This window comes from Rhincodon typus, chromosome 22 (genome assembly GCF_021869965.1).
Source record: "Rhincodon typus isolate 14 chromosome 22, sRhiTyp1.1, whole genome shotgun sequence".
NCBI classification, from domain to species: Eukaryota; Metazoa; Chordata; class Chondrichthyes; order Orectolobiformes; family Rhincodontidae; genus Rhincodon; species Rhincodon typus.
Genome location: NC_063353.1, coordinates 18774556 through 18792276, shown reverse-complemented (window position 1 = coordinate 18792276; position 17721 = coordinate 18774556). Strand labels below are relative to the sequence as shown.

The 17721-nt window shown below is 35.8% G+C and overlaps 1 protein-coding gene across 4 annotated transcripts in view; it reads right to left on the bottom strand.

The window, feature by feature from the left end:
• Positions 1–1718: 1718 nt before the first annotated feature.
• Positions 1719–17721, bottom strand: part of rad51ap1 (RAD51 associated protein 1) — a 42788-nt gene continuing 26785 nt past the window's right edge. For 2 of the 4 annotated variants that reach the window (XM_020521373.2, XM_048610291.1), the window contains 3 exons: positions 8334–8486; positions 6829–6954; positions 1838–2793 (listed from right to left, as the gene is read on the bottom strand). In XM_020521373.2, the coding sequence (XP_020376962.1) occupies positions 2666–2793; positions 6829–6954; positions 8334–8486 (407 nt within the window). In that variant the 3' untranslated portion in view covers positions 1838–2665. Of the gene's footprint in view, positions 2819–6828; positions 6955–8333; positions 8487–17721 lie in introns of all 4 variants that reach the window. The other 2 variants (XM_048610289.1, XM_048610292.1) reach the window with 2 other exon arrangements.

The following is a 17721-nucleotide window of genomic DNA, read 5'->3' as shown; positions in this document are numbered from 1 at the left end:
TAAGAAGGACCAGTGCAGCAACTTCTTCATGCGCAGAACGATATGTATATGGAATGGGCTGCCAGAGAAAGTGGTTGAGGCAGGTCCAATAGCAACATTTAATTGTTGGGAAAGGTTTAGAGGGATATGGACCAAGTGCAGGCATTTGGAACTAGCTGAGTGAACACAATGGTCAGCATAGACCAGTTTGGGCCAAAGGGCCTGTTTCCATGCTTTATTACTCTATTCTATGACTTTACCCATCTGGTTCACTTCTGGTCAGTATATTGACCAAAATTACTCAATCACTTAGAGGTAAAGAAAATCATAAGTGCTGGTAAGTTGAAGAAAGAAGAAATGGAAACTGAGTTCTGATGAATGGTTACATCAGAATGTTAACCTGCCTGTCTTCTTTAGCTGATAATCAAAATTCCAACAGTTCTTTCTTACAATGGGGAAGGAAGATTATTTTGCCATTTCCCAGCTTTTGTGAATCGTAGTTTCAAGGTTCAGTGTAATGCTGATGGAGTACACAATTGTTACAGATGCTGTCTTGCCAATGAGATGTTGAACTGAAGCACCATGTCCCTTCAGGCGGATGTAACAGGTCCCTTGGCACTATTTGAAGAAGGGAAAGTTCTACAAGTTACCTAGCTAACATTCTTTCCTCAGTGACAACCAAAAACAAGGCATCTGGTTATTTATCTCATTTGCGGTTTATCCGCCCTTGCCATATGCAAATTGGTGCTTTTGTTTACTAACGTAACTGGTGGCGGAGAAAAAAAAAGAATCTATTATGTCATGACTCAATGGGTAGCATGCTGGAAATCAAACGTTGCAATTCCCAGATTCATCACAAAAGTTGAAGATTTTAAAGTAAGGGCACAAAATTCCCTAATTTTCAAAAACAGTTTCTTAGAAAGTGCAGACAAGCTTTTTGCACTTAGCAAGAATTGCTATTCATTACATGTAATATGGGTACAGGTAAACAGTTATATACCGCCAGCATAACACTACTGATTAAAACTCTAACCTGCCTATGAACTCCTCCTTACACATACACACAGACATACAGACATGGAAAAAACACATGAAGAAAGGGGAAAAACTGGAAAGACAATCCAGTAGTCTTTGTCTACAAATTCTCTCAAGCTGGTTCTTGCTGATCCGAAAGTTTCCTCCTGGCTTCCATTTTCTGATTGTTTCCACTAGTTCGCTGAAGGCACAGAGTGGCTAGTTCACTTGTAAAATGTCTCTGATTTATCAAAAGTCACAACTTAGAACAATTGCTAAAGGTAAGATTAACTTTTTTTTTCAAGTTTCAAGTGAGATTTGATTTTTCAGAACAGAGACACAGCACCCGAGATGGAGGAGATCAAAACTCTTCTCTATAACTTATTCCAAATCCAAGCGATATAGTTAACAGAGACTCAATCACATGACTGTTGGCAATCAAAGTTCCCTTATTATCAGTAACTAATCACTAGTCCTTAGACCAATCAACTTCTTATTGCTACTGAGTTGCATCTGTAGAAAGAATGTTTTGGCTCCAATTTGTCTATAACCATTTCAATTACTGCCTGCTTAAACAGCTGTATAAATACAATGCTTGCCATGGGCATTAGGTTTCCTACTTTCGAACCATGCACCAATCCTTTCAAAACACTGGTTTTAAAACAGTTCTGTCTAATTTCAGGTCACAATTAAAAAAAAAAACGCAAAATAGAAAGACACAGTCCTTACAACAATGAAAGTAATTCTTTAGTTGCAACATAGTTTTAGACATTTCTCAGATATATTGGGGTGCCATAAATTCAGGTGCTTGTGCAATATTAAAAAAAATTCTGTATGCCTTGCATTTGTTACAAATGGCTGTTTATTTTTAAACTTACAAAAATAATTATTATAAATCCAACCTTTAAATTGCCTTAAATGCATATCAAATCTTAACAACATAGTTAAAAAGTAGTTAGGGGTAAATTTGGATCAGGCATGAACAGACTTCCCATGTTATTGAATCCTATTAGCTTATTAGGAACAACCTTATAATATCTACCAATTATGAAGCAACAACAGTCTTTCTCCAGGCATTCAAATTCCTTAGAAACAGAAGGTACAATCATATAAAATATTGACAGGCTGTGTGATGCTTTCAGACTAAGACAATCTACATGGTTAGAAATTCCAACTTGAAGCCATTGTTACCATCACATAGCCCAATGCATTGCTAAAGGAAAATTTACTGTGTGCACCTAATACTGCAAATGTGCTTATAATCAAAGTATTTGCAATTCCATTACACTGAGCGTACAGATAACATTATCATCCAACTATCTTAAAACAAAAGTCATAAGACCACACCACAAAACATCAACATCCCAATGGTCTCAGTAAGTGTGTGTTTATATCTCAAGTTTACTTAAAAACATTCTCAAATTGTCAATGTCAATTGAAAGAAATATGGAAAAATAATTTCCTGGGCTCTTTGGGAAGCAACGTTGTCAAAACATTTCCTCCAGTCACTGTTTCTGCCAAGATTATTAACAGGTTCTAAAAAAATACCTTCTTAAAGAAATACACAATCTGATTTGAAAAGCAATCTTATGATAATATGAAGAAAATGGACATTAATACTAAAGGACTGAGGCAAAGCTTCATCTGTCTTGAAAACAGTTTTAAATCATGTTCAATCATTGTCAGAAATGGGATGCAAAGGTTTTACTCTGGCTAATCGAGACAGGCCTAACCGAAGGCCTTGACATGGACTTCTGACAGAAGTTTGTTCCCGTGGGTTACCACTGCTTTCTTTAGGGGCTGTAAGAGAAGATCAAAATTTTCCCTGTTTTAAAGTGTAAAAACAGAAATGGTTGAAAGCAAAATGATAAAAGTATTTCAATCCTTAGGCTTTCCAATTTTAAAACAGAATATTATTTAATAGTATTTTTGACATAGAAATTCATGACCTCCATCTTTGCTTGATACAGTACACAGGCAAAAACAAAATATGCAATATGTCTCATTGAATACAGGACTGACTGATCCAATGAAATTGTGCTGAAAAAGGGTTTGCCACTATTCTAGCATTCAGTATTTGTGGGACACTTAAGTACTTTGAACTGTTTAAATCAGTAGATGAGAACTTTAGTGAGCTAAGTAAGGACCTGTTAGCTCTTGCAGTCAGAAAGATTACAGTAAAGGATTACGGAATATAAATAGCTTAACCCTCTGAGATAACAAAGAGAATGCATTTTTTTCTTTCAAAGAGTTGCACAACACTCATACAAACTATACAATACAAACATTGCATTTTTCTTATTTAATTTCTCTGCACTTAAGGATATAAAAGATATTCGTACACATACGGTCAACTTTTTCCATTATAAATTCCTCTCCTGTCAATTTTAAAGGGAACTGAATATATCACATTCCTCAGGAACAACAGTGTTATCAAGTTTTAGATTGTATTTTCTAGCTTCTCAGAGTGAGCTAAAGAGAAACTCTTTTGCTGCAAGTTTTCAGAATGTGCCACAGTAATGATTGGAACCGAGTAGATCTTTTGACTGTGAGATCTTTGATTAGGATACTTAACCTGGGCCAATCAGGAAGCATTGGCTGACCAATACTAACAGGAGATTTAGAATCTCCTCAGTTCAGGGGGCTGACTCTGAGCTGGCTGGCCCAGCCAGTGTACTGTGCAAAAGTAAATAAAAGGTGGCTTGGTGACAGGATAGCGGCCTCTGTACAGTCATTTCAGCCACATTGTCACATCTTTTGCTATTTAACCGGCAGTTGATAAGATAAACATTTTATTTTTGCAAATCTAATTTTCTTTGTAGTTAATATTAACTGAAATGTATAATTTATATTCAGAAGTCTGCAGCTGTAAGAAAACTTTTAACATGGACTTCAGTGGAAGAGCAATTAGATTTTGTAATTAAAGCAGCAGCTGAAACTAGTTCCTCTGTAACTGGGTCAGCCATGCCCCCTTGTGTGAGGAACATAAAACTAGCCAATTTAGTGTGACTTACAGTAGATGCTCGGAATTGAAGAGGAAGGAAAGGAGGTTCTCCTTTGTTTTTACTTTACTAAGTTGTTCAGCTTTTAGGAATCGATTCTTACTCTGCTACAAAAGAAGCTAGTTCTTTGATAATGATCTAATAAGTGACTAAGATTTATTCTATTTATAACATTCAAAATAGTGTAGCAACTAGTGATAAGTTAATAAAATATATACAAAGGTAGACAAATAATGGAATAAATTAGTTACTTAGAACATATTAAAAATAGGTGATGTGTCAAAGCTACAGTATGTAGGAGCTCCTGGATGCCAATGTGATCCAGGGCTAATATGTCAACATAAGTGTTGAAGTATGAACAGCTTCTGCTCAGAAATTTTGAGTTGGAGGCTGAATTACACAAGCACTAAGATATATTTGGGATAGGGAGGTTATCTGGATTCTTTGCATCAGGAAGCAGTCTATTACTTAGGATAGGGTTTTCTGATTTGGTCACTGTTCAGGGACAGAGGTGTTGACTCCAAGTGAGACAGATAAGAGAACCCAGAGGGAAGAAGGATAGGAGCCTGAACCTTTGCAATGGAGCAAGGTGTATGAGGTTATTGGAGTTCTTTGAGGAAGTAACATGCTGTGAATCAAGCAGAACCAGTAAATGTACTGTAATTGGATTTCCAGAATTCATTTGATAAGGTGCCACATCAAAGGTTATTCCGAAAAATAAAAGATCATGGTGTTGGGAGTAATAATATTGGCATGGATAAAAGTTTGGCAAGCTGACAGGAAACAGAAAGTAGTCATAAATGAGTCATTTATTAGTAAGTAAGATTAATGAACACTGTGCTACAAGGATCAGTGCTGCGAACTCAATATTTTGCAATTTATATAAATAATATGGATGAAAGGACAAAAACTATGGTTGATAAATTTGATGATGATACAAAGACAGGTAGGAAAGAAAGTTGTGAAGAGGACATAAGGAAGCTACGAAGGAATACAAATAAGTTAAATGAGTTGAGCAAAGATCTGGGAAATTGAGTAAACTGTGGCAGGAACAATAAAAAAGCATAATATCAAAATAGTGAGAGATTGCGAGCTCTGAGATGCAAAGGAATCTGTGACCTAGTAAAAGAATCACAAAAGGTTAGTATGTAGGTACAGCAAGGAATCAGGAAAGCTAACAGAATGTTGTCATTTATTACAAGATGAACTGAATACAATAGCAAGAAGGTTACGCTTCAGTTATACAGGCCACTGGTGAGACCACATGCAGATTACTCTGTACAGTATTGGTCTCCTTATTTAGGAAGGTTGTAAATGCATTGGAAGCAGTTCATAGAAGGTGAACGAGATTAATAGCTGGAATGAGTGGGTTGTCTTGTGAGGACAGGTTGGACAGACTAGATTTGTACCCTCTGGAGTCAATACAGTGTGGAGCTGGAGGAACACTGCGGGTCAAGCAGCATCAGAGGAGCAAGAAAGTCGACGTTTCATGTCACCAGTCCTGATGAAGGGTGTAAACCCGAAACGTCAACTTTCCTGCTCATCTGATGCTGCCTGACGTGCTGTGTTCCTGCAGCTCCACACTGTATTGACTCTGAGTCCAGCATCTACAGTTCTTGCTATCTCCTTTGTACTTTCTGGAACTTGGGTGAGTAAGCAAAGACTTGACTGAAATATTGAGATCCTGAGGGGTCTTGACAAGGTACAAGTAGTAAGGATGTTTCTGTCTGTGAGAGATTCTTGAACAGTAGGCCACAGTTTGAACATAAGCGGACAACACATTTAAGACAGTGATGAGAATTCTTTTCTAACAGAGGCTGGCATGTCTGTGAACTCTCTACCTCAAAAGGCTGTGGAAGCGGAGTTCTTGAATATTTAAAAAAGAGGTAGATAGATTCTTGATAAGTAAGGGGGTGAAAGGTTAATGGTGGTAGGTGAGAATATATATTGATCGTATCAGTCATGATTTTGTTTAATGGCAGATCCAAATTGAGGGGCCAAATGGCCTACCTTCTTGCTTCTTATCTGTGTGTTAATAAGTTTTAGAAAAAGCTAGAGTGAAGTCATTGGAAATGGTGCAAAAAAAAAATTCATAAGAATGGTTCTCAAGAAAAGGAATTTAAGTTATGTCGATAAAATGGAGAAGCTCAGGCTGTTTTATTTAGAGAAGATTGGGAAGCAATTTGATAGAGGCATTCTACGCTATGACAGGTTGAGAAAGAGCAGATGAAGAAAATATGGGAATTGCGTTTGCATGGCAAAAGGTTTTAACGAAGAGGACACCAATTTAAGGTGATTGGCAAAAAAAAATGTCATGAGGAAAATGTCTAATGCACCTTGTAGTTTGCAGCTGGAATGTACTGCCTGAAGGTGTGTGGAGGCAGAATCCATTGTGACCTTATAAAGGAAATTAGACAAAGCACCAGAGGAAAGAAATTTTGCATGTTATAGGGAAATGGTAGGAGAGTGGGTCTAACAGAGTTGTCCATGCAGCAATATGACATGGACATGACAGGATAGAATGGCCTCATTCTGTCCTGTAACCATCCTATGATTCTGATAGAAATTAAATTATCCTCATCACTGCAATACCAAAATAAATGTTAATTGTACATAATTATTCTAACTTCACCAATTTTGAATTTTTGGTTGAGAGTCAAGTTTGTCACTTGAAAATTCCTAATGTTACTTATTTCCCTTGAGAGGCTGTCAAAGTTATTAAAATCTTGAATAAAAGTTAAAGGTAAATGGATTCAAAATTGATCTCATTATACATGTGTTTCTAGACATAATTTAGAAATTAAAATCTGTTTTTTGGATAACAGACATATACCTGGTGGAGTCCACTTTGGTTTTTTGATTCCAGTGGAAAGACATGATTCCTGTAACGATTTAGAAGGTGGCAGAGAAGCTGGCATCTCTTCCAATAATAAAGGCTTGCTTTTTACCGGAACCACAGCTACAGGGGATAATGTTAAAATATTATAAGTTCCACTGTCCCCTTTTGTTGTTATCCTTTGGAATCATACAATCAGATCACAGAAGTGCACAAAACAGCACTAAATACTGCTGCTTTCTGTCACTGTAAAGAAGTGGCTGATCCATGTAGAATATACCTGCAATAACATAACTGAAGTTGGTAACTCTATGTAGTAGAGCAGCAAAAATGAACTTCAAACAAACCGCTTTGTGCAGTACATCAAAACCCCGAAAGGGGGATGGTGATTAGAATTAGAAGAACTGATGTTAAAATTTCAAAAAGGGTTCTCTTCTCTAACACACATTTCTCAACACATCAATCAAGGCGTTTCCTTTCAAGACTTCTTTTATACCCTTAAGTATACCACCAGAAAGTTCAGGAACAACAAAGATTGACTTGCTTTTTAAGCGTCCTCGCTTATTATCTGTAAAGTATTCTACATTTCACTAGGACTCCTAACTCAAGATGCATATGATTTATTCTTGGGAGTATTTGGGAAGACATCAAATCCGACAAGTGTTCTAACACATGAGGAAGTTTACTTTCATTCAGCAGGTTTGCAGTTTGTTCCCTACTCCATAGAAGTGCTCAAACATTTAAATGGAACAAATAACATACATAAAAGATGTTTGAAGAAATCAGCCAAATTTTCCATTACATATTCTAAATATGGTTATATCAGTCAGGCACAATTTCTAAATGTCTCCTTTTATCTATACTTTTAGCCATTACTTAGTAGTTTGCATGCCATTACAAATATAACTTTGATGGAATGAACTAATTGAGCACATGGTCTTCTGTCTATATAGTATAAGTGGCACACTCTAAAATTAGGGTAAATGTGGGATTTACAAGTTGTATTTCTGCAGTCCCAAATATCAGAATGCAGTTTTTAAGGATTTATTACTAACTTCTAAACTATTAATTTTGCAATAAGGTATTCAACGTTTTTGCTTTTTTAAAAATAAATCTGCATTTTACTTAACCCTAAAATGTAATTAAATAGTTTCAGTTAGAAGTGAAGAGTTTTTAAAATCTTAATAGTTTTGACAGGAAACTAATACATCAAGTCTGAAAATTTTTAAAAGAAATTGACTGTAACAAATAAATTTTGCTTCATTTTTGCTAAACGTCATTGAAGCAATTAAACAGAGTGCTCCAAATAAATGGGATATCTCTGATAGCCTCAAGAAAAATGTTGCACTTCATACTGGAAGTCTGTTAATTATTGCTCATGTACAAATATTCCATAATCATTCCACTGTTAACTGCATTACAGAATTCACAATGACCTTGCTCTCTAATTTACAACACGAGTTTTGTTAAACACAATTATTTGCAATGGTCAGAGAACCTACCTGTAGGAATGTTGTCAAGTTTCAGAGATTTTTTCTCTTTCTTCTTGGTTTGTGTTTTAATTTTATCCTTTTTCTTATTTTTATTTGACATATTTTTAAAAGTAAATTCCTCATCCTCATCTGTACTATTTTCACTGCTTTCTGATTCTTCAGCTACAAAAAAAAACACAGTTGAAAATCTAGAAATATATGAAACACAATCAACAAAGCAAATAGCCAAAATAATACTTCATTGTTCCATTTTTACTCTCAGCCTTTTTGCAGACTATAAATGCATGGCATTTTAATTGAGAATGGGATCACTTGGTATATTCCTGTTCATCAGAACTGTCTGTTCTAACCCCAGTTCCCTGCTCTATCACTATGTGCTTTACCACTTTGTCAATTGTTTACCCAATTCCCTTTTCAACATTGATCATCACATGACTATTGAAGCCAAGTCAATGCATTCCATCACTACTTCATCCACTTGTCTTTTTGTATTAAATCTTACATTTAAAGTTCTGTGTTTCCACTTTTAAATCTCTCTGTTACTTCAGTGAATTTCTGTTCAGAATGCCACATTTTCTTTTTCCCTTAAAATTGCCAGAATTGAAATGCATTCACCACATATCTGTCCATACCCTTGCTGCATTTCTTGTTTTCTTTATGCAAACTCACCAATCGCTGAAGGAATGGTCAAATATAAGTATACTTTATTTATTTGAAGACTAAAATAAATATACGTACAGAATAACTCAACGAATGGATCTACTGTAGGGATTCAACAACCATCTTTACTCAGAAACAGCTACACTCATGCAACTGAATGTTGGTCACATGCCACTTCGCTGTACAAGTACACCATCTGCTTATTCACTTAATGTGACACCCCCAACAACTCTATCCTCTCTCTATCTTCCTGAAGTTTCTTGTATTTTCCTTGGTTTGTCGTGACACTAGATTGGTATTTTCAGTAAATGTCAACATCTTCCCATCATGTTCAAATTATTTGTGTATAACAGTAGAAGTTCCAACAATAACTTTTTCAGAACAAGTAAAAAACTGAAATTCATGTTTTCAATGCAATTTTGCAAATGCCAACACCTTGATTTAAGAACATTTTCACAGGATGTGTTTTCACTGGGGCAGAAACACAAAATAGGTCAGGTAGTTAGCTCACAACCTTGCCACTCATCCCCAAGATGACCCACGTTATACAGGGGACTGACTACTGCCAAAATCAGCAGCCTGCCATATTTTTATACATATACATATACATATATATATATATCTAATATTTAAATAAATAATGATTTAACATGTTCAATTCACCCCAATATTATGTTGCCAAAATCATAAAACAGTTGGCATACACAACCAGGCAGGAGTGGAGTGGGCAGCTTATTTATTAAGAAAAGTTTTTAAAAGGGCAGGAAGAAAAATAGGTACTATCTTCAGAGGTGCTCTTTGTCCCTCCCCTTTCCTTCATCCATGCTTGGATTTTACAACCCACTTTACCCTGCCTTGCCTCAGATCTCAAACTCTCCCTGTCCAATTGGCCTGATTTACCTGGGTCCAAAATTCATCCACTGGGGCTACCTGCAGTTCTGGCAACATCCACTATTGTACTTTAATGCTGCTGGGACTGCAAGAGCTGTCTTGTAATCTGATTGAACAGTCCACCTTAACCATATAATGTTGCCCAGAGATTGTCACAATACAGCTAGTGTGTGAAGGGTACAATGTCTGGAAATAAAACGCAGTAAAGAAAGCCATGCCAAACTGCTTTAAGTGTGTTCTAAAATTCAATTTATTCTTGTGTGGCTATTTCCTGTTTGAGTATTTCCAGACCACAAAATCCCTTGCTATAAAATTTGCAGCTGTTATGCTACCCACACAGTTTTCTGAAACAGCTTATTCGTTTAGATAAAGTTTATGGTACTTACACACAGTGTTGTCACATCACATGGTCTTGTCATATGCCAAAAGGCAACAAGACTAACGTCATATAAAACAGTTATGGTGAAAGGTCAGAAATTATTTTTCATAGTCTAACGAAATAGATTTAGTTAAAGGATACAAGAACATGAGAAATGGAAGGTGTAGTAAGCCAAATGGCTCATCAAGCCTGCTCTATCACCAAATAAAATTATGACTGATCATCAATCTCACCCCCACTTTTCCCACCTGATCCCCACATCCCTTGGTACTCAAAGAATTTAAAAAAAAACCATCACTCACAACGTTGACACACTCAACAACTGAGCATCCTCAGTCCTCTAGGGTAAAGAATTTCAAAGATTCACAACAATTCTTGGATTGGTCTGGCAGGGCTCTCGTAGTACAGTATAGTCCAGGCAGAGTGTGCTGCATGATCCTTGCACGCTGTGCTTATACAACTGGAGTAGGAAAAGAGGGCATGGGATGGGCACTGAAATGTTGAGAGAAGAGCAGCAGTCTTTTGAGGAGGAAGATAAGGACAACAAGCAGGAGAAACCTCATCTGTAGCATGATTGAGCAGTGCGCCAGCAGGAGAAACAAGCTAAGCAGGGTTATCTGATACATGGATTGAATAGATATGAGTTGGGTGAGTTAGCTGATAGAGAAGTGGTAGATAAAAATAATCCTCAATATTTAAAACATATTATATATTAAAATACTTAAAAATTAGTGAGCTTCTTTGAGAATTGATAATAATAAAATGTGTTGCAAAGCACACGAAGTAAAGCTCAGGAATTGGGCTGTTTTTTTTCACTTTGGTACAGAAGGAGACATCTAATGTAGCTTTTCAAAATAATGGAAGATTTTGAGAGAGAAAAGAGTGAATTCATCAATATGGAAGCATAGACATGGACTGTCCACAAAAAAGCATATTACAAGAATTGATTTCAAATATTAGTAGAAAATTGAATACTTTACCACAAGTGTCTATTGAATTAGTTTATAATGGTTTAAGGAAGAAATTGGTCTGGATGTTTAAAGAAAAATATAAAGGATGCAAATAGGAAAATAGGATTAGAGTAGATAATAACAGCTGAAGTGCCAGCATTGGCACAGTTATACCAAATTTCTAAAATTCTTGCTGAATTTAATTAAGCATTTCAAAGATGATAGAAATCCAAAAAATGAATATTTTTCAGTGAGTGAAAACCCATTTATAGAATGCATAGCACAGAAAGGTGCATTCATCTCACGAGACCTGTGACTTCTCTTTGAAGTGCTATCCAATTAGTTCAACCCTCCGGCTATTTCTCTTTAGCACAACATTTTTTCTACCTCAAGTATTCATCCAATTTCCTTTTCAGAGTTTTTGCTGAATACACTTGAACCATCAACTGGCAGTGCAAGAAGTCTTCAGCGATGTAGCCCACACACAACAAAAACTTCTGCTTGTCTTTGACCCACTTTGCATTTATGGTCAGCACAATCTGTTTGAGTGGTCCTCTAGCAGGCATAGTGAGGAGGCAACCCAACAACCTAAGTGCAGCACAAAGTCATTTATATAACCAATATATTCATAACAAAATTTCACACACGGATCTTTAGATGCCAAATAGATAAATTCATGCATGATATGAATTGCTCCAGTGCAGCATATATAGAAAAAAAGGCTAGGCTTCAAAATTTATGTTGCCATTATAAATAAAATGCCATTTCAACATATGTTATATATCTCCAGAGAAAACATAAATTGTAAAACAAAAATGAATGGAACTATCAGCAGATGCCAGCAACATGACCATTCTGTTGGGAAAACAAATAATACAGTTCTTCAGCTATTTTTATTCCCTCTCACAACTTACACTATTTCTATGGGAATAAAATTCAATTTCAATCAGGGCACAAAAACGTGGTAGTGGTTCAGCTACCTGTCATCCATATAGTCCAATATTAAATTTAATGGAAAGGAAAACTGAGCATGTATTTTTTACTCCTGCAACTTATTCTTAATCCAGTTATCTATTCATTTCAATAGTGCATCAAGTTTCTGGTTTGGTATCTTTGTAACAACCAACAGACTTCTGTTAATCTAAAAATTTCTGTAGTGATAACTGTTTTTAAGTCGAGCAACATGTAGCTTACACACTGGTGAGCCTGATTACCCAATTTGGTTCACGTACCTGGGGACAACAGAATTTTTTCGATCAAAGATATTCCCATCCATTTATAGTGATGCTGGTAGATGAACCACGACTATATATTGTTGAGATCCAGCATACTTCAAACTTCATAGTGCCAGTTTTGAATACATACCTTGTTAAATTTAAAACGTGGTTCCAACCAACCACTGGCAAACTCCATTTCCATAATGTTTAAAATGGCAAGTTAAACTGTTTTATGGCTTTCACATTTAGTCAACTTTTCTATTTTAGGGATAGTGGCATAATGTATGCTTTTGAGTTAAGATGCGAAAGACTGATTTCTCCAGTTAGTTATTTTGTGAAGGTTTCCTGCAATTCTTCCTCCATGATTTGGAGAAATAATCGATTTAGTACATCTGGACTCAGGTAATACAGGTAGTATGCCATATTATGCCAGTCCACTCTTTTGAATAATACTGTGTCGGAAAATGTTGCCAGTATTTAAGCCAGAACTTCATTTTTTAAATGTAATGAGTATTTAAGCTTTGTGGCTGCAACTCAGTATTTTACTGCCTAATCAAAATGTCCACACAGAATACCAGCAACAAAACTTGTCACAGCATCTATGCTCGTAGTGTTCCTTTTAGGAGTCTCAGTTGAAATCTGTCCTGTTATGCAGAATTGCTAATGAAGCATTCATCATCCCTTATTGAATTAACAATAACTTGCAACTATAAGATTCATTTAGAGCTTACAACTTTCAGTCAAACATAACAGATATAAGCAGGTCAGTCAGGTATATATTTGTCAATATGCTAAGAGCTACTAGTGAAGAATACAGTTATTACCAGCTTCCTCTGGTTAAAATCGCTAGTATTGCAAGAAGGGTTGTGTTGTTATGCATTAGGGTGATGCCAAAATGGTTTCCAATTTAAATTCCATTTTTTAAAAAACAGTGTTGATCAAGGTGAAAATGATTAGTGCAAGGAACAGGAACACTTCTGTTGTTTTATCTGACGATATTAACTTTTTAGATCATGTAGCCTGAGCAGAACAAGACAAAGGATCATTCTTTCGGTCTTAGAATGAATTTCAGAAAATCATCGTTATTTCTAAACCACAGTTTATACCTGGGCCCTACACCAAGTGAATGATTTTTCTAGGTGAGACCTGTAAGTCAGTTCCAATTTGTGGGTAGTTACGTTTCACAATCAATACAGACTAGGCTTAAAGTACGTGAAGTTCACTTTCATGTAGTACATTCAGAACAAAATTACGAAGAAAACGTTCATCCCTCAACTTGGGGTGAATATAAACCCACGTCCCAGGTTAAATGGATAATCTTCCAGTATGTAAAAGAAAATACCAGATCAGTAATTCAACAGTCTTTGTTAAATACTTGTGCTACATAAAGTTTCAAGAATACAGATTACTTTTTTTCTAGGAAATCTCTATTTTATCTCTTATCAATTAAAGATATGATTTTAAAGCTGTAATAACATATTCACCTTGACCATCCCAGTAAATTTCCAAAATGATTCAATCTTCATTGAAGTTACCTCTAGAATTATCAAGGGTAACAAACTGATCTTTAATTGCTTCTAAATTTAGTATTGTTATTTGTTCAGGTGATATCTTGAGTCAATGGCAACAATGTCACCTTTAGAAGATTATGAATCAACTAATCTCCGGAAACGAGTAAATAATCTATCAATGCAGTGCAGAATATGTACCATATCTTTTAGATGAAACATTTAAACCAGGGCATTACATTCCTGCTGTATTCAGATATGAAATCTGTCAGAAGATTAAAAACAGTTCTGAAGTACTGACCAACATTCTTCCCTCAACTAACATTATTAAAATACTGTAGATAAACTCATCTGTAATTGCACTGGCTCTTTGTGGGCAATTGTGTCTGCAAATGATTAGTTGCATTTGCCTGTATAGCTAAACTTCAAAAATAATTATTTGGTTGAGAAGTACCTTGCTTCTTGGAGATGTTATTTATGTATATAAAACACACACACACACACACACACACACACATTTGTGCAATTTCTTTTATGATTAGGAAAAAGAAGCCTAGAAAAGGAAACTGCAGCTACGGAGTGGGTTTGTGAGAAGATAATGTGGTTAGTTTAATATTGTTTATTATTACAATCTTGGCTTTGAAGGCTAACCAGTTTAGATAGACAGCATCTTTGCCTGCTACTTTACAGGAATATGTCAACTAGAATCTGCCAAACTTAGGACATATTGCAGATAATAGCCCAGGTCAAAACTATTTTAATTCTTCTATAAGCACAAATACAAGCAAGGAACTGCAATTCCAAGTAGGTTGTAATTAGCTCACAGGAGCTCAAGTTGGTTATCAGGGAGAAAAACTGGATTACAACAGGTGAACCCAGCCAGATAACACAGAGGCCAGGAAGGCTGGTGAGCCACATATGGTTGTTTAAGGTCCAATGGAAGCCTAAAGGTTGGGAAAGAGTTTCAATTTTGGGCAGAATGTGCAATTTCTGCACAAATTGTGCTAATTTTCCAAAACAATGTTAGGGTTCAAGCTCCTGCTCTCAAACTTGTTTGCATAATCACCACCTTAAGATAGTCCTTGACACTACAGGCAGCATTTGAGAATGTAATCTCCTTTACAGTGAAAACTATCCTTTGCTATATTAAAAAGTGGTGACCTAATATAGTTTGATTAATACAGCTGAAATTGATCTATCATGAAAGATAAACATTTTAATAATACACCTGTGAGAAACTTAGTTTTAAATAATGAAAACAACTTTAAAACTATAGCTAACCATTTGTTAGTTTCACCAGTGTAGTCAGTTTGTTAATAACTCTGATATTTTTTTAAATATTAAAAGTTGCCTGTTCGAGTCTTTGAGCCTAAAAATTCAAGTTTATCAATTTAGACTGATGCTTTTATGCATTAATGAAGGAATGCTGCTCGTTTTAATAGGTTTTAAAAGGCACACAAAAAGCACAATTAGCCATAGTGATAAATTCATCTTGGGGCATGACCAGCATTGTGAACAGAGCAGACTTCCAGCAGTGCCTTTTTGACAAGCATAAAAGATCACACAAACTTCAGCTGTGCTGAACATGACTTGCATATGAAATTCTGCAATCTTTTTTAGGCTGAATTGCTCTGGAAAACTGATGGAACTTTAATCCATGGTAAGTGAAACTGACCAAATGAATTAGGTAGAGTTTAACTGGAAGGTGACTGAGATGACAATGATGCTTATGATTGCTTCATCTGCATTTGAAAGCACAGGAAAAATAACTGAGAGTGTAACTGAACTATAGTAATCAGAAATTCCTGTAGAATCAGAAGGTTGTGGCTTTCAGCACCACTTTAGGAGCTGTGCACATCGTGCATCAAAGAAGTGCTGCATTGTTAAAGAGTCGCTCTTTGGATGACATGTTAAACCAAGATTCTTCCTGCATTAAAGATCTGACAAACATTTTCAAAACAGCAGAGTGCTGCCAGTGTCCTGGGCAACATTAATTCTTCAATCAGAGATAGTTAACTACTCATTCATCTAATTTCTGGCCAGTTGACAAAATCTTATGTAAGTTAGTTATCATTTTCATCTACGTCGCTGCACTTTAAATAATTCTATATTAAAGATTTTGCATTTTCCCATATAAATATTCATTTTCCTTTCATTATCTTTTCAAGTTGTGCCAGGTTTGAGAAACAAAATCTTGCATTTATCCGGCAGTTTTCATGTCAGAATATCCCAAAATGGTTTGAAACCAATGATCTGCAACCAGACTAGCAGCAGCAAGGCTCCACAAACAGGAACAAGATGCTTGTCCAGTTAATATACTTTGGTGATGTGGTTAAGAACTGAATCATTGCCTTGTCACTCCTGACTCCCTACATTAAAATAAAAGTATAAATGGATAATTTAGATCCATCTGAAAGGGGAGGCAGGTACTCATTTGGACGTTTGCTTTGGAGTTGAGTGGGATGGGGGAAGAGAGAGCAGATGGTGCTACATCTGGGCCTGACCACAAAGACAGATTGATTCACCTTAGCTCATTGATGAGAAAGAGAAAAATCAGTATTTGTTTCTACTCTTGATTGCTTTGAAATCTCTGCTGCAAAGTACCGACATTTACTGTTGAAGAAAGTCCCCTTGGGCAAGGAAGTGGGAACACCTAGCTATTGCAGAACTGCACCAATACAAGATTCAATGCGTTCAGGAAAGGAAGCTGGAAGAAATTGTGCAACAAAAGAAATAAATGGAAGTTTCCTTCAATCTGTAACATATGCAGATTTTCTTATCATTCAATTGTTTCGATTGTTTGGGATTATGTACATCACTTATACAATGGACAAACTGACAGATGAATGCAATATTGTGTGCTATATTTTGAGCAAAATCAAAAATATCCGACAGCAGACTAAATTGCATCCTGTGTGATAATATGCTACAGAATATGGGCTAATTTTAACAGAATTTCAGAACAAATTTACTTTCCCTCTATCCTTCAGGCATGTCATTAAGGAACTCACAATTGAGATGGGTTAAAGGTATATTAATTTTCAAAGGACAGCATCTAGATGATGCAATCTATTGTCAACAGACCTTGGTTACGCTACAGAAGAACCACAGTGTGACTTGCACCAAGATGCTGTGTTTTAAAACTGAACTAGAGTTATAATGAAACTGACAAGTATTTGAAGTTGTTTGCCTATGAATTAGTGCCTTCAGGGAATCTGAACTGGACATAATGCACACAATACTTATAACAGTAATGCATACCTGAAACTGCTACACATTAATGCAACAACGTCTTATAACTGCACATGTCCCATACTGGGAACAGGTTCGTTAATTCCAGATGTACAAAAATATCCATATTTAAGTCAATGCGTGGATATAAGCCTATTCTACTTTAACATACTTGCATTACTTAATAATGTAAAATTTTAAAAAGCAGGCTCTAGAGTAGGGCTTTTTTTGAATAAATGCTGGGATTTAATGAATGTTCAACACTATGGAAAAAATAAAAAATACAGAATGCATGGATCTATCAATAGCATAAATATTTTAAATAAGTGAAGTGATCTATTTAAATACCTCTTTTAACTAACTTAGAGAAGGATTATGAGATGTCTAAACTAATCAAAAACAATGACTTTATTTTGGACTTTTCCCTCTTGTGTAAGACGCACTGAGGAAATAGGTCAAAGATAGCATTTATTGTTCAAATCAGATAACTGTATACATTATTATTGATTGGCAGCGATGGCTTTCTGTGAACATTGTTACATACTTTGTCTAATAACAGTT